Source organism: Culex quinquefasciatus, chromosome 3 (genome assembly GCF_015732765.1).
Source record: "Culex quinquefasciatus strain JHB chromosome 3, VPISU_Cqui_1.0_pri_paternal, whole genome shotgun sequence".
NCBI classification, from domain to species: domain Eukaryota; kingdom Metazoa; phylum Arthropoda; class Insecta; order Diptera; family Culicidae; genus Culex; species Culex quinquefasciatus.
The window spans coordinates 106,981,436-107,003,527 of NC_051863.1; the positions used below are offsets into that span (position 1 = coordinate 106,981,436).

At 42.2% G+C, this 22,092-nt stretch overlaps 2 protein-coding genes across 2 annotated transcripts in view; one reads left to right on the forward strand and one right to left on the reverse strand.

The window, feature by feature from the left end:
- Positions 1-22,092, reverse strand: part of LOC6030808 — a 219,733-nt gene that overhangs the window by 35,604 nt on the left and 162,037 nt on the right. The window contains 1 exon segment of the mRNA XM_038260053.1: positions 6,963-7,031. Within this exon segment, the coding sequence (XP_038115981.1) occupies positions 6,963-7,031 (69 nt within the window).
- LOC119768808 lies at positions 11,701-18,353 on the forward strand. The gene is made up of 3 exons (XM_038260087.1): positions 11,701-12,384; positions 16,675-16,884; positions 17,878-18,353. The coding sequence occupies exons 1-3, from the start codon at positions 12,329-12,331 to the stop codon at positions 17,972-17,974; spliced, it is 363 nt and encodes a 120-aa protein (XP_038116015.1). The 5' UTR covers positions 11,701-12,328; the 3' UTR covers positions 17,975-18,353.

Here is a 22,092-nt window from a genome sequence, read left to right on the forward strand (position 1 = left end):
GCACGCTAGTGACTCCAGCTCAGGCTTGCCACACGTACAAATATTTTTGGCACCGACCAAACACTCAATCAAGTATAACTTTAAAGAAAAACATTTTTATCAAAAACTAAACAAGTAAAAAGATGCAAAAAATGTTTATCTTTTTAGTGCAGTTTACAAAAACTACTCAAGTGCATTTTAACTGTAAAAATAATTAGTTTGAGTGTTTGGTCTGTGCCAAAAATATCTGTACTTGTGGCAACGCTGCTCCAGCTATCATTTAGCTCATATATTTTTGTTGTCCTATGTAATGATTATACTTAGCAAAAGTTTAATGACACAGGATTAATACAGTCGACTCTCTGGCTGTCGATCTTCTCGATATCAATAATTCTCCATCTATCGATGAATTCTTCAGTCCCTTCAATCTGCATACTTCAATTATCTTCATTCCTCGATATTTTCCCTTGCTTGAAGGATCTCTTCCCCGACGGTCCCTTGGATTCTGTTTGCTTTAAAAATCTCTTCCGGTTGTCAATAATTTCACTTTCTCATGGCTTGCATAGACATTTTTCTTGGCGAAACGATGCTTTGAAGGGTGTTTGACATTAGTTTGTTTTTGTTTGATGGACGTTGCCATGATTCTCTCCCATAGCTGGGTACCAAGAATAAAATATTTTCAATCGAGTCTTCATTTTGCATCGTTCTGTAAACTGATGATTCTCTTCCTCGACGGTCCCTTGGATATTGACAACCAGAGAGTCGACTGTATTTCAAACCAACCAATTATTTTCCAACATTGCAGTTAAATAAAATAACATTTCACAATTGAATAAAATAATGTTGATACACTCATAGTGAGGATTCAATAAAACATAATATTAATAATCAAGAACGTTCACTAATAATGTATTCATCAAAACAAATCCTACTTCTGCCCAATGTGAAAACACAATAAATATTTTAACAAGCTTGGCATACCTTATGAAAACATGAAAATAGTACAGTTAAATATCAAATCAAATCAAATTGTTCGCTTTACAACATTACCAGCCAAACTGGGGTGAGAGGCAACCACGTTCAACACTCAACACCGAAACCGGTATAGTCAAGTATGTACAGGCGATGTAAGTTTTCAATGTGACTTGTGTCCTAAACCCTTGGCGGGGTCAAACGGTAAGGCTTACGAAACTAAAGCTTTATCTATTTTTTTAGTGTTTCTTAGTTATTGAACTTTTTATGCCAGAGGACAACATAATCTTAGAACAATATTTGCAACGATTTTTTTTTTTTTTTAAGTTTATATTTATTCAAATTTCTTTTCCATGTACATTCATTCAGTTAAAATATTATTGAGTGTCCAATCACAAACGATGACTTTTCACCTCAATTTTAAATACTAGCAACTTTCATTTATTCATGAAATATTGTAGCTTTCGCTATTCAGTGATTTCAAATGTAGGAGGTCCTACATGTACAAAAGGGAAAAGGGATACCTTAAAACTAACTTATAAACTATATAAAGAGCGGATCAATGCAGCTGAAGACTGCAATGATTTTTGTCGAAATGCATCAATTATCTTATTGGACATAACATCCAAAGTGTCAACTTCGGCTAATTGATGAAGTTCACTGGTGCTGAACCAGGAGGAAGTTTCAGAATCATTTTCAGAATTTTGTTCTGAATCCTCTGAAGTTTTTTCTTCCTGGTTAAGCAACAGCTTGTCCAGATCGGCACAGCATAAAGCATGGCAGGTCTGAAAATTTGTTTATAAATTAACAGTTTATTCTTGAGACAAAGTCTAGAATTCCTGTTTATAAGTGGATACAAACATTTAATATATTTGTTACATTTAACCTGGATACTTTCAATGTGATCCTTGTAAGTAAGGTTTTTGTCAAAACCAAGTCCAAGATATTTCACTTGATCCTCCCACTTTAAATTTACCTCATTCATCTTTATAATGTGATGACTTTTTGGTTTAAGAAAATCAGCCCTTGGTTTGTGAGGGAAAATAATAAGTTGAGTTTTGCAGCATTTGGAGTAATTTTCCATTCTTTCAAATAAGAATTGAAAATATCCAAGCTTTTGTAATCTTCTTGTGATGACACGAAGGCTTCTGCCTTTGGCGGAGATGCTTGTGTCATCAGCAAAAAGTGATTTCTGACATCCTGGGGGCAAATCAGGCAAGTCAGAAGTAAAAATATTGTATAAAATTGGACCCAAAATGCTTCCTTGAGGGACGCCAGCACGTACAGGTAGTTGATCAGATTTGCTATTCTGATAACATACCTGCAGAGTACGATCCGTCAAATAATTTTGAATAATTTTCACGATATAAATCGGAAAATTAAACCTTTTCAATTTCGCAATCAAACCTTTATGCCAAACACTGTCAAATGCTTTTTCTATGTCTAGAAGAGCAGCGCCAGTAGAATAGCCCTCAGATTTGTTGCTTCGAATTAAATTTGAAACTCTCAACAACTGATGAGTAGTTGAATGCCCAAGGCGAAATCCAAACTGCTCATCAGCGAAAATTGAATTTTCATTAATGTGCGTCATCATTCTATTAAGAATTATTCTTTCGAATAATTTACTAATAGATGAAAGCAAACTAATGGGCCGATAGCTTGAGGCTTCAGCAGGATCTTTATCCGGTTTCAAAATCGGAATTACTTTGGCATTTTTCCAACTACTGGGAAAATATGCCAAATCAAAACATTTGTTGAAAATTTTGGCCAAGCTACTTAAAGTTGCTTCTGGTAATTTTTTAATTAAAATGTAAAAAATGCCATCCTCACCAGGGGCTTTCATATTTTTAAATTTTTTGATAATAGATTTTATTTCATTCAGATCCGTATTAAAAACTTCATCTGATGAAAATTCTTGTTCAACAATATTCTGAAATTCTATTGAAATTTGATTTTCAATAGGACTCAAAACATTCAAGTTGAAATTATGAGCACTCTCAAACTGCTGAGCAAGTTTTTGAGCTTTTTCCCCATTAGTTAATAGAATATTATCACCATCTTTTAAAGAAGGGATTGGGTTTTGAGGTTTGGAATAAGGTTTAATTTGTTCGACATCTCTTGCGAACTTTTCATTTCGCAGGAGAGTGAATCTGTGGTCAATAACCTTTTGCAAATCTTTTTGAATTCGCTTCAGTGCAGGATCACGAGAACGTTGATACTGTCTTCGGCGAACATTTTTCAGACGAATCAAAAGCTGAAGATCGTCATCAATAATGGGAGAATCAAATTTGACTTGGACTTTTGGAATAGCAATATTCCTAGCATCCAAAATTGCATTAGTTAAAGATTCCAAGGCTGAATCAATATCAGCTTTGGTTTCTAAAACAAAATCATGATTTAAATTATTCTCAATATGATGCTGATACCTGTCCCAATTAGCTTTGTGGTAATTAAACACAGAACTATTGGGTCTGGTAACTGCTTCATGAGAAAGTGAAAAAGTTACTGGAAGGTGATCAGAATCAAAATCAGCATGAGTCACTAAAGGACCACAATACTGACTTTGATTTGTCAAAACCAAATCAATTGTTGATGGATTTCTAACAGAAGAAAAGCAAGTTGGCCCATTCGGGTATAAAACCGAATAAAGACCAGAAGTGCAATCTCTGAACAGAATTTTACCGTTGGAATTTACTTTAGAATTATTCCAACATTGGTGTTTGGCATTAAAATCACCGATGATCAAAAATCGAGATCTATGCCGAGTAAGTTTATTCAAATCCCCTTTGAAATAATTTTTATTTTCCCCAGTGCATTGGAATGGCAAATATGCAGCTGCAATCATAATTTTCCCAAAAGAAGTTTCAAGTTCAATGCCCAAACTTTCAATAACTTTTAACTTAAAGTCACGTAACGTGCTATAAGTCATACTACGGAGGATAACTATTGCAACTCCACCGCCATTTCGATTTATTCGGTTATTAGTTATAACTTTATAATCTGGATCACTTTTCAAATAAGTGCCAGTTTTTAAAAATGTTTCGGTTATAACAGCAACATGCACGTTATGAACTCGTAAAAAGTTGAAAAATTCATTTTCTTTCGCTTTTAAAGAGCGAGCATTAAAATTCATAATATTGATGGAATTACTTAGATCCATGATTAAACTTCAGGGTAAGAACAACATCATTCGCAAATTTTAATCCAATCTGGATAGCTTCCATCATGGATGTAGCATTACTCATTGTTTGAATCAAACCAAACAGTGAGTTTTGCAAAAAGTCATTTTTCAAACGTAACATCGCCGAGATCAGAAGATCCCAAAGCGTTGCCAGCAGAAAAATTTTCAAATGAAATTTGAGGTACCTGCCCAATTTGAAAATTGGTAGAGGATTTAAAATTCGTGGATGAACCCGAACCCGAAACGACGTTAGCATAAGAAATGCCATTGTTGTTACCTAACTTTTCCACGGTAGGGGTATTTCTAGCATTGTTCGAGTGAGACAGCACGAACGTTTGATTTAAAGATGCAGGTACAACCTGACTTTGAGAAAATTTCGGTTTGGATTTCGGCTGATGCTTGGCACGAGAATCCAAAACCTTTTTTCTGATGGGGCAATCCCAGAAATTTGATTTGTGATTTCCACCACAATTTGCACATTTAAATTGGGTGACTTCTTTCACGGGACAATTGTCCTTGTCGTGAGAAGAATCCCCGCAAACCATGCATTTTGGAATTATGGCGCAATGATCAGTACCGTGACCGAATGCCTGGCAACGCCGGCACTGGGTCAGATTCTGGCCATTACCGCCATGTTTCTTAAAATGCTCCCACTTTACCCGTACATGGAACAAAAACTGTACTTTGTCCAAAAGTTTCAAATTGTTGATTTCATTTCTGTTGAAATGAATCAGATAAAATTGTGAAGTCAAACCAAAGCGAGAAATATTCCCGTTTGATTTTTTCTTCATTGGTATTACTTGGGATGGGGCAAAGCCAAGCAACACCTTAAGTTCGTTTTTGATCTCATCCACCGACAAGTCGTTGGAGAGACCTTTCAGGACCGCCTTGAATGGACGAGCATTCTTGGTCTCATACGTGTAGAAATTGTGTTTGTGGTTTTTCAAATAACCAACAAAAGTTTGGTGATCTTGTAAAGATTCCGTCAACAAGCGACATTCTCCTCTTCGACCAAGCTGGAACGAAACCTTCAAATTGCAAGTTTCCTTGCAATTCTTCAGTTGCGTTCGAAAGCTGGCCAAATCGGAGACGGAAGTCACTACAATTGGCGGAGCCTTTACTCGTTTCTCGACGGCAGAAGGCTCAGTACGAGGAGAAGGTTCCTTGTCATCAGTTTCGGATAAAACACCGAAACTGTTTGTCAATGGAATTGGAGGATTGACCTCACATTCAGAATCAGAATCAGACCTCAGAAGAGGCTGTTTTCTTTTTCTGTTTCCGTTAGCCGGTTTAGCGTTCAAACGCTTCACCGACGTAACGACCAAATCTTCAGAAGATTTGCGTTTACCTTTATTTTGACGCATTTTGCAAGCAAAGTTCTCTTAAAAGATGGCTTCGTTTGTAAAATACAACAAAATTTCAGGTGGTGTTAGTCTTGAAAAGACTGTTTAGAATTTTGGAAAATAACTCAGGTAGTCTTTAAAAAGACTGTGAATTTTGTTTTGAAATAACTCTGAGCTTAGGTAGTAAAAAATACCGCAGCTCTAGTGTCCGTTCACCACGAAGGTTCGCAAGACACTGATATTTGCAACGATTATACTTTGCAATTCAAGCTTATCGAGCTTGTTGTTAAGCTATCTGGCTATTATAAAATCGTTAAATTTGGTACAATGTCACCCCTAGGCTCAAAGTCACCTCATTTTAAGTAATTTTTGTGCAATCTAGTTTTCCTTGACTTAAAATTCCTTGATGTACGTTTTTTTTTTAATATCAAGGTATAAACTTGTAAATTATATACCTAAGTCACTTGACTTAGGCTTAATCCGGCTAAGTCATTTTTATATCATTCTGCTAGATGTTAATACAATGTAAAACCATGACCACTAATGTTTTGGAGTTAAAACATTGAAATTTGGCCCATTTCCTACGCATTTTACATGTGATTTCTCCTTAATTTCTACTCGAAACACTAAAACTGACCGTATTCGAAATTTCTGCCGGCAAATATTTTGAAACTCGGCCCAGAGGTGCAGAATGGTCCCAGGAACCATGTTCAATCATTGGTTTGGGTGGAAATTTTTTTTTTCACAATAACGGTCTGTGGGGGACCCGTGTTCACAGCATCCCAAAAGGTAAAAAGTTTATAATTAAAAGCAAGCTACACGCAAGTTGTTGATTTCAACATGAAATCCACAACGCCAAATTTGATAAAACATCTCAAGTCAAAGGGCAAAAAAAAGAACTTTCAAGAGAACTTGAAACAAAAATTAGTGAATTAATTCAAACGAGTTTACAAGTTGAACTTTCACAGCTAAGAGGGTGGAAAAAAACGAAGAAAAAAAAACCTTTCCACATTTCCACTCCTTCTGCATCTAAAAATTAAGAGAAGCTACATACACATATTTGTGACCTTGCTGACGTGCACACACATACACCAAATCTGCCTGCAGGCGCACTGGCTTTCACACGGAAGTTTTCTGGTGGGTTAGGGAAAAATGTTCGCTTGCAGTTTTGCACAATGCTGGTGGGAAAAAGTTTTTAGCCCGGAGAGTGTGGAACTTTCTCCTGCACCTTTTTCCCCGAAGGAAGGAATCTTTTATGCAAAAGTTTGTTTTTTGCCACTTGCGCGAGAAAAAGGGAGCTGAGTGCTGCGAAAAATTAAAATTTAACTTCAATATGGAAGGAAAAAAAAACAAATGGTTTTGGGGTTTCGTTCCAGAGGGTATTCGAAATTAATTAAAGTTGGAGGGAATCAACAAACTATGCTCGCGAAAAGTATTGCCGATTTCGTGCTCGTGTTTATTTTTTTCAATTGATTTTGGGAACTTACCGTACAATATATACAAAATGCTCCCAGTGCAATCACGCGTAGAAGAGCTGGACTTGCTGCCCGAACAACCTGAAAAAAATATAGTTACTTTAGTTCATTGTGCGATGAAAATTGGCAAAATTTCGGTAATTATTGTGGATTGAAATTTTTCGAGATTTTTTCATTGTCAGCTTTATAGCATTGAAGCTTGGATACAATCAGAAAACGGTTATTGTCTGCATAAAAAATTAACTTTGTACTGGAATAAACCGAAAACAAAAATTCAATGATAAAAAACCTGTTGGAAATTCTTAAACCATAAGCGAATTTAAAAATACAAAATACAAAAAGTCTTCTTATTTTGTTCGAATTTTGTAAAGTTCGACAAAAAAATTGGGGTGTGTAAATGATTGCCATATTTTGACATTAATAAAAACCAAATCCAATTTCCAGTTAGTCTTCCACGTGCCATTCAGGGCGACAAAACCTTCCGCAATAGAGATGTTTCCAAAGTGAGGCACAACATGCAAGCCACATCATGCAACCGTGCTCAAATTTCGGCCAAAATGCACCGGAACGGGAAGATTAATGGGCAAGCATTTTCCAACTTTCTGCTGCATAAACCACTTAATCAGAAGTACAAGTAAGAGACGTTAATGGCCTATAATTAAAAGCAAATTAGGTTTCAGTTAGCCCACACGAAAAGTTTTGCCGGCCAGCTTAACCCTTGAATGCCCGCGCAAATACTCGCAGAGCTGAGAAAGTTCGTCCGATGTCAAGCCAGGAGACAACTTGTGACACTTGGGAATAGTTGGGTGATGAGCTCCGAGCCACTAGCTGAAACGTCAAATGAGTTCAGTTCAGCGTTCTCAGTTTAGGTCGCTGCTTTAGCATTCCGAAAGTGCAGAGACTAGAATTCATGATTTTTTTTATTCTTGACATTGTATCTTCCAGTAGACAACAAATCATTTGAAATCTGAAAATTATCCGTCCTACAGTAGATAGTTGTGAAATCTACCTTAGTGCTCGGTCTTAAACCACTAGTCTATGGCGCATAACTGCTCCAGAATTCCGCATAGAGATCTGAGGTCACAGTTGGCTGCGCTTCCAAGGCAAACTTTAACCGGCTTCAACTGACATAGAGCCAAGAAGGCTTCGCCTACTTTGCTTTTGCTGCTCAAGAAGGAGCCAGGAACCCTCGCTCTGGCACCCTTGAAGGGGAAATTACTACCCTAGCAGGCGGCGGCACGGTGGCACTTTTGCTGCAGCAGGAAAAGAAAAGTTTTGAATTTGAAAAATTTTATTACGAGAAGTAACAGCGTCATCATTAAGGGTTGGCCTATGTGGGGTGGGAGGGCGGAATTGTATAGCTCTTTTAGGGGTCGATTAAATATTACGTAACACATTTATCTTGTAGAGAAGATAGGCAGCTGGGACGAAACATAAATGCTGCAATTCTAGAGTTTTTTTAATAGGTCCTATAAACATATGAAAGACAATAGCTTAAAGGACCTTTTAAAAACTCTTCAATTCAACATTGATTTCGCGCAACGTAATATGAGAACGCCTCCAAGGGGCGGACACGACAAAAAAGTGCCATTAATTTTCATGTTTTCACTTTAACCTTCCTGTGCCTTCCGTGCGCGCCCGGGAAAAGATGGGCGTGTGTCAGAGAGCTGTGCAATTTCACGTGGTTGTGTAATTATGAGCTCAAATGCAGCTCGCTGGGTTTTTTTTTGTGGCATTTTTTCCCGTCCTGAAATTCATTCAGCGAAGCAATTATTTTACCTCCTTCTTGCCGTAGCTTTGAGATTACTAAAGGGAAAAGGATTGCCCACATAACTAAGAGCTACATATTTCTATCAGGAAAGTTTTTTCTTTGGCCAAGATTAGTGGATTTAAATAAACCGTGCTAAGCTGGACTGCGAAAGAGTTGTTTTAAAGCTGTAGATTGTTCCTTTTTACTTTTTGTCTTTATGAAAGGCCCTTTCAATAAGAATTTAGAGGCACTTATAAGTGCTTATAACGAAGTTGACTTTATAGCTGTCGGCCACCATTGCTAGTACCAACCATTAGTGTCTTCCTTTTATCTACACCCAACCGGCGGTCGCATGATTTTGATGCATGGCAGCATGAAAGTATATCAGAATCTGCATGAAAACTGTCCTCATGCATTTTTTGCGATATAGGGGTATGACATTTTTGCCCGTTACCGACAATTATCGACATTACCGACGGCAGATTGATTGTATTGCAGAAAAAAAACCTTAACAGAACGAGGATTGAACCACCAACTTCTAGGTTGCTGATCCGATACGCTACCACCGCGCCATGGACGCTTGATGAATGGTGAGGGACAGAGCGCGAACATAATGTTCTCTCTAGATTGTTGCTCGGGGACGCGCCAGTATTCTATGTGTTGGTGAGAACTGCAGATCGCTGACGTGTTTACACGCGGGCAAAAATGATCTATGGGCTTGCTGCAAAAAATGTAATAAAATATAACATTTTCTGCAGCAAATTCACTATTGCAGATTTTGAGATATATTTTTCGTTTGGGTGTACAAGGACTTCGCCGCCCTGGGCTCTTAAGTGTATGAAAGTATGGCACGGAGCGACGGCACCGAATATCCATATTTACACAAAGAATTTTAGAGCGCCCGCCGCAGGATTCGAACTGGCGACCTCTGGATTGTGAGTCCAGTGCGCGGTCCGATTGATCCACACGGGCTTATAAGGATGATGATTTTGTGTTAAAAGTGAGAATCTGTGCGTGATACATGGAGTTAAACTTTTCCAAGTGCCACACCCAACCGGCGGTCGCATGATTTTGATGCATGTATAACTTTTGGGTCTACTAGGGTGACCCACTTAGTTAATAAATGCTACAAGGCAAGGGGATCGAAACATAAAACTCAATGGGGTGAGTGGGTGGTCCAAATAACTCCCTTTTTGAACCTCAGGGTCGGCATAAATTATGCTCACGAGGCAGGAAAACACTGGTGTCGCATCAAGCTTAACTCCTCGGTTTATTGTCCTGTTTGTCACGTTCTTGTCACGGCTTCCTCCTAAACCTGACCTTCTCCCTCCTGTCCTAACCCACTTCCTTATTGTCTATCTCCTACCTTGACACTTTCTTCCTTGTTTGTCCGTGGGCGGACCTGCTGCTCGGGGCCCTCAGCTACTGCTGCCGATGCTGCTGGATCTGCTGACGCGATCGCTGTCTCCGACCTCGGCCTGCTCGCGCTGCTCGCTGGCCTGGGGTGGCTTGTCGTGGCCGTCGACGTTCCGACGCACGGGTTGATGCTGCTGCAGCCTTCGCTGGACCCTCGTTTGCCTGCCCTCTGCGCGTCCTCGAGTGTGTTGACGGACTCGAGCTTCAGCTGTCCCAGAAGGTACCGCTGGTCTTGCCCGGTTTCCGGCGCAGGGTTGGTTGATGTAAGGCAGGTCTTCGGGTGTGGCTCGTGGTTCCCGGATGGAGGACTCACACGACTCAGCTTTGAGCGGCTGGTCGCTGGTCGACACCGATTGTGCACGGTGGACGGGTTGGGGATACCACTGGCGAGCCACGGGTTATTCCGGGAGATCCGAGTCGCGGATTCCGGCTTTTGTAGCTAAACTACGGGGTCCTGTGATGAGATGGGGGAACAAGATGGCGGTTACACTGGGCGTTAGTTTCGGGGCACAGATCAGGGTTATTGACGGGTTCGCGGGTTTACCTGGATGTCCTGGGGTGTCTTGCACGGTCTTTCCGTGTCCTCCGTGAAGTCCTTCTCCTTGGTGAGTCGCGGCACTTCACTTAATCACGCCGCGGAGCTTTAAGCGTAGCTCGGACGGCTTTCTTCGCGATCTGTACGACGCGTACACTTTCCGATACACCGGGCAAATGGCCGATCTACGGCAGGACATGGAACCGCGAACCTCTGATCCGGCGAAGTCCCATATTTCGCCCCATCATCATCATCATCCTTTTCGCCACCGCTACCATCCTTGCGATGTTCTTCGGCCCTCTGGTGGTGGCTAGCGGCGTTACTCCATCTCATTGGCGATCTCATACGGGGTGGTCGCGCTCGCTCTCCGTGGGTGACACAAACCGAATCGTCTCACTCTCAACGAACACACTCGCTAACCTGCCCCTGTGTCACTGGAATTCACTCACTACACACCCACTGGTTACACTCTCCTCCCACTCGGGTAAAAAATATTAGTGAAGCTAATATTTTTTTAACATTCACTTCAATAAGATGTAGCGTCCTGCTGAACCTACGTCGTAACCACTGCATTCTCACAAAATCACTTTACACACTTCTTATGTTTTGCGCGCAGTAGTTGACAGGAATTTACTCGAATAAAAATGCGTTTTACTAGGTCCTGCAGACGAATACTTGAAAGGAGACATTTCGCACAGTGTGGGTTGTGTTGGGGTCATAAGGTTTCATCGTTGTAACACAAGTGTTCAACTCCACGCTGTTTAATCGGTTTTACCAATGTACTGGCCCTCAATGTTTCTTCAACTCCGGCCTCCAGCAACACATCACAAAGTCCTACTAACCAACAAAAATGAGGAACAATTTAAAACCGTTACTATTTACAAAATTTACAATTTACATCACAGAATAAATAAATAAATAAATAAATAACAAATAAATAAATATCAAATAAAATATGTACAAATTAAAACTAGCATGCAACATTTTTCTATTTACATCAGTCCTGCTTTGGATCGGGGTCATAAGTTATCATCGCTCGAAAGCTCCTCTCTGTTTCAAGACTGTAATAAGTCTCTACTGACCATCAATGTCTTATCGACTCCGGTCTCCAGCGATTCCAATCAGATAACTGAGATAATTCAAAGAATTTAATTATGAATAATTGATTTTTGGAATTTTTAAGTAAGCAATTTTATTTATTTTTTTGTATTTTTTTTATATTTTTGAATGAATTAAGCATGCAATAAACAAAAATACCCTAAATTTCCGGAAATAAATAAATTAAAAAAAACATGTTCAAAACGACGCAATTTTACGGTACCATCTTCATTTCATACGCGCGCGCGAAATATTTCAATTGTCGGAGTTGACCCGATCGTGTTGATAACGTTATCACTTCTTCATCTGTGTATGCAATCAGCTCCCGTTTGTCAACTGTCATGCTAATGTCAAACTATTGTCAAGCTCCATGTGATCAATATGTGCTTGAATAATATGGTAAGTCGCAATGGTTTTTCAATTAGGAAAATTTTGAGTTTATTCTTCCCTCACTGAGGGATATTTAATCAGTTTGGGATCACACCAGATCTGGTTACGCGTTTGTGATCGATAAATAGTGGATTCTCAAGTGAGGTCGAATAAACTTAATGATTTCCTAGTTGGAAGATCATTGTTGATATGCTACATGTGAATGAAAGAAAAAAAAATGATATGAGGAAAATATGCGTTCAAAGGTAAGTACGGTGAACTAGAACTGACTAGACTTCTCAGATTACGAGGTGTGCTGAAAGACACGACGACTGACTAGAAAACTGTTGCGATTCGCACAAAACTGTTGGAAATTTACTATTGGACAGTGACTTTCGAGGTTATGATATTTACGTACAACATTCGCACTCATACAGACATACGCCATCGATCACTAAGTAGTGCAGTACTAGATGAGCTCTTTACAGTACCGCATACCAAGATAATCAATGCAACTGCTGCATTTATGTGCAAACTGCATTTCATTCATCAACTCCTATCAATGAAACAACACAAAACAAATTAAAATCAATTAAAATGTGAAAAAAAAAACAATTCTCTATGATTGACCTAGGATTTTACTAATTCTGTCGACTTTCTTCTACAAAACCTGCCTACAGTGCATCTGCATCGCACTGCTGCACAACATAATGCACCTGCACTCCCGAAACATGGCGGAATTATGCAGAAGGGAATGGACAACTGGACCAGATGAACTTTTTGTCGGACTAGCTGTCGGAGCACCTCCTGACCTTCCACGGGAATCGGCTGCATTCATGCTCCATGCGTGGCAAACTACGTCTTCAAGTCACCTGCTGAGAACACTCCCAGGGACTTTCCATTCATGTCGGCGACTTCGTACGAGCTTGTGCCCTTCTTGGCAACAACGACACACGGCACGTACTGAGGACCCAGCTTGGCGTTATAATCGTTACCTGCGGACGACAGTCGGAACGACCGCTTGAAAACCCGCTGGCCAACGTCAAACGAAGGTGAGTACCTCTTGTGACGCAGATCGTATGTCCTTTTGTGCTCTCGTGAGCCTTTTTAAGATTCTCTCTCACCATTTCCCAGATTTTTCTACTCACTCCCTTCATCGCCTCCATCCTCTCTTCTTCTGTGAGATCCTCGTCTTTCTCCAACCGATGCTGAGTACCACGAGTGACAATCTCGTGCCCAAACACTATGCGATGTGGGGTGAATTTTGTTGTTGAGTGCACCGTGTTGTTCAACACGTGCTCTATCTCCGAGATCTTTGTGTCCCACAAACGTTGGTTCTCACGAACGTACGTGCGGATCATCGCGTTGATCGTTCGGTTCTGCCTTTCCGCCGGGTTCGCTTGGCTACGGTGACGAGCATTCGCCCAATGCTGAATCTCGTACTTTTGCAGCTGGTCCTGGAACTCCTTGGACAGAAATGTCGTGGCGTTGTCCGTGATCAAGTACTGTGGTACCGACAACTTTCGCAACCAATTTTGCTCAAAAATCGTGCACAATGAACTAGCAGATATCTTCTTCACCGGAACAAGAAGGCAGTACTTAGAGAAGATGTCAAGAATGACCAATAAGTGGGCATTGCCCTGCTTGCTTCTGGGAAGAGATTGGATGTAGTCCATGCACACGATCTGAAACGGTTTTGTTGCTACTCGCTGCTTTCCCATCTCTGGTGCCATCGACACCGTGGAATGTTTGTTCTCCTTACACGAGTCGCATCTCCCAATGTGCTTCTTGAGGTCGGCACTCATTCTCGGCCAATAATACCTCCTTTTCAGCTGCTCGATGCACTTCTCAAAGCCGATGTGAAGCTTTCCATCGTGCTCGCTTTTCAGCACCTCTCGACGCTTAGATTCCGGCACGCACTCTTTCCACTCAAACCGGTAGTCTAGAACATCCGATTGAGAAGAAACGAGCTTGTACAGCCGGCCATCGTCGATCCGGAAGTCCATGTACTTCTCGGGATCCTCGGTCACAGCCTGAAACAGGTTGTTGTACCACGCGTCTCCATCGTTCGCACCTAGCGACTCCATCGACCGAGACAGAGCATCCGGCACGATGTTGTCTTTCCCGCGACGGTGTTTGACTTCCATGTCGTATTGTTGAAGTGTTATGCTCCATCTGCTGAGCCGCGAAGATGAGCGCCACTTCGATCTCATGATGAATGAGAGCGCAGACGAGTCCGTGACGAGTGTGAAATGGGTTCCCTCGATGTAACCACGGAACTTCTCAATGCACCGGAGCGCGGCCAATCCCTCCTTCTCGGCGGCATGGTAATTGAGCTCGGCTCCATTCAGTTTCTCCGAGTGATATGCGATAACCTTCTCTACCCCATCGTGAACTTGCGTTAGAACTCCTGCGAGAGCGGAATCGCTAGCGTCGGTCTGCACGCAGAACGGGACGCTAAAGTCCGGGTTGGCCATCACGGGCGCGGAAATCAAACGCTCCTTGATGACCTGAAAAGCCTCATCTGCTTCCTTAGTCCACTGCACCCTCTTAGGCTTATTTTTAAGTAAGTTTGTGAGAGCAGCAGTTATTTCGGAAAAGTTCTCGATAAACCTGCGGTAATAATTTATCATACCGAGGAATCGCCTCAAAGCCCGTATCGAATTTGGGACCTGATACCCTAGAATCGCTTGAACTCGATCTGGGTTAGGTCTGAGTCCATCTCTGGACAAAATATATCCGAGATACGGTAGTTCAGGACAACAGAAATTGGACTTTTCATAATTAATATACAAATTTGCTTGTGAAAGCCGTCTCGCAAGGTCTTTTAACTTTTGTATGTGGTCGTCGAAAGAATGACTTGCCACAACAATGTCGTCAAGGTACACAAAAATGGAAGGTTCAAGTGCACCATGACCTAAAACTCGATCCATTAGCTTGCTGAGGGTTGCCGGGCTATTGATCAGTCCAAACGGCAAGCGAGTGAACTGAAACAGGCCTTTTCCTGGAATGGAGAACGCTGTAAACTTGCGCGAATCCTCATTCAGGGGCACCTGCAGAAAAGCTTGACTCAAGTCGATCGTTGACAGATATTTAAATGGACCTAAATGGCTTAAAATCCTGTTTTGATGGGGGAGAGGATATGCATCCCTCTTGGTTCGCTCATTCAGCTTCCGGGCGTCCAGGCACAGCCTGACGTCTTCGCTGTCTCTCTTCTTCACCGGTACCACCGGTAAAGCCCAGTCAGAGTCGGACGGTTCAATAATGTTGTTTTCCAGCATGGCGTCCACAGCTCGATGAATTTTTCCTTGAATTTCCGGGCTCCAAGGATACGGGTTCTTCCTTACAGGATCCGCTCCCTGAAACTCCTCCTTGATCTCGATCTTATGCTCGATCAGATCCGTTTTGCCGAAACTTCCTGGACGTGCGACTAAAAACAACTTCTTGACTTCCTCCAACTGCTGTAACTGCTCTTCACTAAAATGTTCTTCTTCTTCTACGTTGACTTCTTCCGTTTCGTCGATCGCATCGACGAACTCGTACGTGCTTGGCCTAATCCCGAATCGCAGCCAGAAATCATATCCCAAGATACATCTCCGTGCCAGCTTCGGTGCGACTAGAACCGGTAGAATCCTCGTTATTCCGTTGAACGTGATTGGAATGTCCGTGCTCCCCAGCACTTCCAAATCTTGTCCTGCTGCTGTCTTCAGGGTTGTAGTTGTGGGTTTAAGTTTAAGTTGTAAATCCTTCATCAGTTTTCTCCCTCCGATTACTGTTCGTTGTGCTCCGCTGTCGAGCAATCCAATTACAGAAATTCCCAGCATGTCGACCTTCACAAACGGCCTAGAGTCGTTACTGAGGGTGATGAGCATCGATGCAATCTCAGACTCCCCCGCAACTTCTCTTCTAACCCGTGAATAGCCGAGCTGATCTAAAATTTCTGCTGGATTCTCTTCGCCGGAATCGTGAGGTTCAGGTGGAATCTGTTTACGCCTGCTTCGTCTTACTGAGCAGTCCCGTTTTGGTTTAGACTCACAAAACGGACAACTTCCGGTTTCGAAACCTGGAAAACTGCAACGCTCGCAAAAGAGATTCAGCTCCATCGGACAATCAGCAAAACCATGGCCTGGCTCGTGGCAATTATAGCAAACACCCGCTTCACAGGAATGTAAGCATTCACAATCCGCTGCAAGGCTTTGATTCCGCTTAACATAGATGCTGAACTCCGTTGTGTTTGTTTAGTCTCCTGTTCCGGTCTGTACTCCTCCTTGGTTCCTCACGATTCTGATGCTCTCTGCTTTCTTGTGAGCTTTCGTTCTGCTCACGCTTCTGTGTCTCTTGTTTCGGTTTGTCCTGGTTCCGGTTCTGGTGTCGGATTCCACCAGAATTGTTCTGCTTCTGCTGGAAAAACTGTCTGTTGTTGCTGTTGTGGAAATGTTGTTGTTGTTCTTTAATCTCGTCAATCCTCACTGAATTTGAGGAAAACCTCTCCTTCCTCTGTCGAAACATGTTCCCGTTTATAGCGTCAAACTTCTTACAAAACTCTTTCATTTTAGGAATGTCGGAGATGTTAGCGGCAAGCATGGCGATTTGGCACTCCTCACGCGTGTTCCGGAAAAGCACCTCAAACTTCCGCTTATCATCCCAAGGACTCGACATATTCCTGAAGATCCGGACCATGTCCAAGTAAAAGTCCTGGAACTTCTCTCTAGCACCTTGTTTACGGTTGCTGGCTTGACGCTCGTAAACATAATCCATGTCGACAGGTAAGAACTCTGCTTTCAACTCCTCTACTAATCTCCTCCAAGAACCCAATTCGTTGTTTCCATTCACCTCCATAAACCACGCACGTGCCTTATGAGTGAACAGGTGGTGAGCACTCAGAAACAGTTCATCCTCGGAAAAGTGTTCCGAACGCGCATTGAACTCAACTTCCTTTAAGAATTCATTCAGCTTTCGTCCGTTATCCATACCATCGTAATGAATCGCCCACTTGTGAATCGGCAAACGTTTATTCACCATCACTCCCCCCGTGTGTTGACGCTCCATTCACGTTTGGTTTGTCGTTGCTTTCTGTACCTTCCGATTCATTCAAACTCGTTTCTACGCCCTTTTGTTTTAGCCAATCAAAAAAAATCATTCGGTTTTGGCTTTCCGTCTCCTGAGTCCTTGGTAACTCTCTCCGCGATCTGGGTACTGTTTGTGGATTTGCAAGGCTTTTCTTTCTCCTTCTGGGTTGCCTCCAACATCTGAATCTGATTCATCAATTGGTGTACCACGGTAATGAGTTCCTTGTTTGTAGCAAGAAGCTTCTCCTTCGTAGCATTATGTTGCACCTTGTTACCATCACCAGTACCTTTCTCATTCTCTTTCTCTATCTGTCCTTCTTCAATCACCACTTCATCTCTCAGCAATTTTGTTACGCTTTCATTGACCAAAGCCAACTCAGCTGCTCTAACTACTGGAAGGTGAGAAGTGAGCGAGTAATATGTATTGATTAACTCCATACATACTCTCGCGAGTGTCGCTATGCTGGTCAATTTCCTCTCATCGGTGACTCTCTCTTTGAGACGCATCAACCGGAATAGGAAATGAACCAGTCTTGTTTTGTATACCTGAGCGGGAGCTTGTTGTGATCTACTACTCTCCAGATGTCGTTTAATCCAACTCATCTTATCTTCGCATACTGCTAACTCTTCATCAACTGATACGCTTACAAACCGAAACTCAACATTTAACATACTTTTTTCTTCTTTCAGACGAACGCGTAATGCTTGCTCCTTTCGACTACGCGAAGCCGCATCACTCATGCTACGTGTCCTCAGTTCATGGTCCAGCTCATCAATGGTCAAGTGAGCTGTGTCCATCCCATGATACAGTGCAGTTAGTTGGTTTAAATCCATGGCAGATTAAGGAAAATCAAAGAAAATTAGAAATTTAAAAGAAATAAATAACAAAAATCAAACGACACAAATAAACGTCGTAAAAATTTAAAATAAGTGCACCTAGGTTTTGATCAAGCGCAAAAATGAGATAATTGGAAAATGTAACTAGAAATTTGCTCAGTCACAAATTGTAAATTGCTCTTTTAGAATAGAATTTGTTCACGCACTTCCTAGAATGCAAAATTGATCTGCCTGCTGCAGATTGCAAATAATTGAAAAACCTAAAATTTGTTCACGCTTGTAAAAGCTAATTAAGAATCACAGTTTTTATACCAATCAATCACTCAATTGTGAATGAGACTAATGATCAATGGATCAATAAATGACTTTTTCTGCTCGGTGTTTTATTTGGTTGAGATGAAAAGATGACTGCAGTGCACAGATGAAGAAATGTTCCGGATTTTTGTTGAATTTACAGTTAGTATACTAAATTTTCCGACAATTGATCTTTTAAGTTGAACCTCTTCTCTGTTGGCAGTCTCTCACTATCATTGACAGAACTCCAAGACCCCTCAAATGCAAATTTATTCGTCAGGTAAATTCGGTCAAAAACAGCCGTGCAAGTGTGACTTGTGAGATTTGTAGAGTGCACTGGGTACGAAACAGGGCGTTTTCCCAGAGACCTCGGCGAACACCTTATTGAAGTAAAACGTGTATCCTGCACAAGTAGCATAAACTGACTTTTAAGTTGGGCGCCAAAGTATGACTTTTGGGTCTACTAGGGTGACCCACTTAGTTAATAAATGCTACAAGGCAAGGGGATCGAAACATAAAACTCAATGGGGTGAGTGGGTGGTCCAAATAACTCCCTTTTTGAACCTCAGGGTCGGCATAAATTATGCTCACGAGGCAGGAAAACACTGGTGTCGCATCAAGCTTAACTCCTCGGTTTATTGTCCTGTTTGTCACGTTCTTGTCACGGCTTCCTCCTAAACCTGACCTTCTCCCTCCTGTCCTAACCCACTTCCTTATTGTCTATCTCCTACCTTGACACTTTCTTCCTTGTTTGTCCGTGGGCGGACCTGCTGCTCGGGGCCCCTCAGCTACTGCTGCCGATGCTGCTGGATCTGCTGACGCGATCGCTGTCTCCGACCTCGGCCTGCTCGCGCTGCTCGCTGGCCTGGGGTGGCTTGTCGTGGCCGTCGACGTTCCGACGCACGGGTTGATGCTGCTGCAGCCTTCGCTGGACCCTCGTTTGCCTGCCCTCTGCGCGTCCTCGAGTGTGTTGACGGACTCGAGCTTCAGCTGTCCCAGAAGGTACCGCTGGTCTTGCCCGGTTTCCGGCGCAGGGTTGGTTGATGTAAGGCAGGTCTTCGGGTGTGGCTCGTGGTTCCCGGATGGAGGACTCACACGACTCAGCTTTGAGCGGCTGGTCGCTGGTCGACACCGATTGTGCACGGTGGACGGGTTGGGGATACCACTGGCGAGCCACGGGTTATTCCGGGAGATCCGAGTCGCGGATTCCGGCTTTTGTAGCTAAACTACGGGGTCCTGTGATGAGATGGGGGAACAAGATGGCGGTTACACTGGGCGTTAGTTTCGGGGCACAGATCAGGGTTATTGACGGGTTCGCGGGTTTACCTGGATGTCCTGGGGTGTCTTGCACGGTCTTTCCGTGTCCTCCGTGAAGTCCTTCTCCTTGGTGAGTCGCGGCACTTCACTTAATCACGCCGCGGAGCTTTAAGCGTAGCTCGGACGGCTTTCTTCGCGATCTGTACGACGCGTACACTTTCCGATACACCGGGCAAATGGCCGATCTACGGCAGGACATGGAACCGCGAACCTCTGATCCGGCGAAGTCCCATATTTCGCCCCATCATCATCATCATCCTTTTCGCCACCGCTACCATCCTTGCGATGTTCTTCGGCCCTCTGGTGGTGGCTAGCGGCGTTACTCCATCTCATTGGCGATCTCATACGGGGTGGTCGCGCTCGCTCTCCGTGGGTGACACAAACCGAATCGTCTCACTCTCAACGAACACACTCGCTAACCTGCCCCTGTGTCACTGGAATTCACTCACTACACACCCACTGGTTACACATGGCAGCATGAAAGTATATCAGAATCTGCATGAAAACTGTCCTCATGCATTTTTTGCGATATAGGGGTATGACATTTTTGCCCGTTACCGACAATTATCGACATTACCGACGGCAGATTGATTGTATTGCAGAAAAAAAAACCTTAACAGAACGAGGATTGAACCATCAACTTCTAGGTTGCTGATCCGACACGCTACCACCGCGCCATGGACGCTTGATGAATGGTGAGGGACAGAGCGCGAACATAATGTTCTCTCTAGATTGTTGCTCGGGGACGCGCCAGCATTCTATGTGTTGGTGAGAACTGCAGATCGCTGACGTGTTTACATGCGGGCAAAAATGATCTATGGGCTTGCTGCAAAAAATGTAATAAAATATAACATTTTCTGCAGCAAATTCACTGTTGCAGATTTTGAGATATATTTTTCGTTTGGGTGCATGGTAATCTTCACAGAAAGGTTAACTCAATGTTGCACACACTCTCGCTTTTAATTTCTCGATAGTTTTGTCCAGCAATGTAGTCATTTTTGCGGTTCTGGTGAACGTCTTATAACCAACCAAAATCTGCATGGCTTCGAGTTTCTTGAGTTTTATCAAAAAATAACATGGGTAAGCAATGAGCCAATGCTTAAAGGAATCATGATTTTCAAGGAAAATAAAACAGTGGACTCTCTGGTGAGTAGTGCGGTGCCTGTGTGGACGCTCAGTCCTGTTTTTTCGTGTTATTTTCCGTCTCTTTTGTGTCGCTGTTCGAGTGCATGGGGTGATTGGTCATTATAATTAAATAATGGCATCAGTAGTGCGGTGCCTGTGTGGACGCGCAGTCCTGTTTTTTCGTGTTATTTTCCGTCTCTTTTGTGTCGCTGTTCGAGTGCATGGGGTGATTGGTCATTATGATTAAATAATGGCATCAGTAGTGCGGTGCCTGTGTGGACGCTCAGTCCTGTTTTTTTCGGGTTATTTTCCGTCTCTTTTGTGTCGCTGTTCGAGTGCATGGGGTGATTGGTCATTATAAATAAGTAATGGCATCAGTAGTGCGGTGCCTGTGTGGACGCGCAGTCCTGTTTTTTTCGTGTTATTTTCCATCTCTTTTGTGTCGCTATTTGTGTACATGGGGTGATTGGATTTCTTCTGATTCGTGTTGTTTTCAACTCTTTTGTGTCGCTGTTTGTGTGCATGGGGTGATTGGTCTTCTTCTTCTTCTTTTTTCTTTATTTTTAGTTCGCGCGTTCGTTGGCCAATGAGTTTATTTTTGTTCTCTTTACATAGTTTTCGATAGAAACGATCCGAATTCTTTTTTCGAGACAAGCAAGTCGTATTGCTGGATTAAGTCCTTTCTATATCATCGATGATCGGAAGGCACGCCGACGAATATGTTTTAAGGCTTATGGTATAAAATCATTTTAATGAATAAAGCCCTTCTTACATCACCGTTGATCGGAAGGCACGCCGACGAAGAATTTCTGGAGGATCGCGGTCGAATTAATACTATATTTAAAATTCTAGATAGCTATCTTTCGGATTCAATTGTGAGTAGCGGGACTTCGCGGTTACTATGCAACGTATTTTTTGGAGTCTTTTTATATTTTAAATTTATAAGTCCTTCTTTTATCATCGTTGATAGGAAGGCACGTCGCCGGTTAAGTTCGTTTAAGTTATTGTTTTAATTTCATTACAATCGGTTACGTGGTGTCCTGTTTTCTTTTCGTTTATATTCGTTGATCGTAATAATTTATTCCAACTGGCAGCTTTAGTATGAACTCATCTACTATTTTTGTACCAACAGTAAAAATATACTGGTTAGTCCAGCCCATAGCACTACCGCTCGGTTGGCACGCGTTCGATTAAAACAAACTTTTTAAATAATCAATTATTTATCTTTCCGCAGCCGGCTGCCTAAGATTTAAAATTTCAACCGATAAACAAAATGCTCATGGTCACATCACTGCCACTCGTGAATCCTGACCTCATACCCATCTATTAACC

Bases quoted from the DNA above. Each gene is read 5' to 3' on its own strand.
- LOC119768808 (XM_038260087.1), top strand. From the start codon at position 12,329: ATGCTACATGTGAATGAAAGAAAAAAAAATGATATGAGGAAAATATGC. The intron at 12,385-16,674 runs GTAAGTACGGTG...CTTTCATTTTAG, and splicing joins AGGAAAATATGCGTTCAAAG to GAATGTCGGAGATGTTAGCG. The intron at 16,885-17,877 runs GTAAGAACTCTG...TTCTTCTTTCAG, and splicing joins AACATAATCCATGTCGACAG to ACGAACGCGTAATGCTTGCT.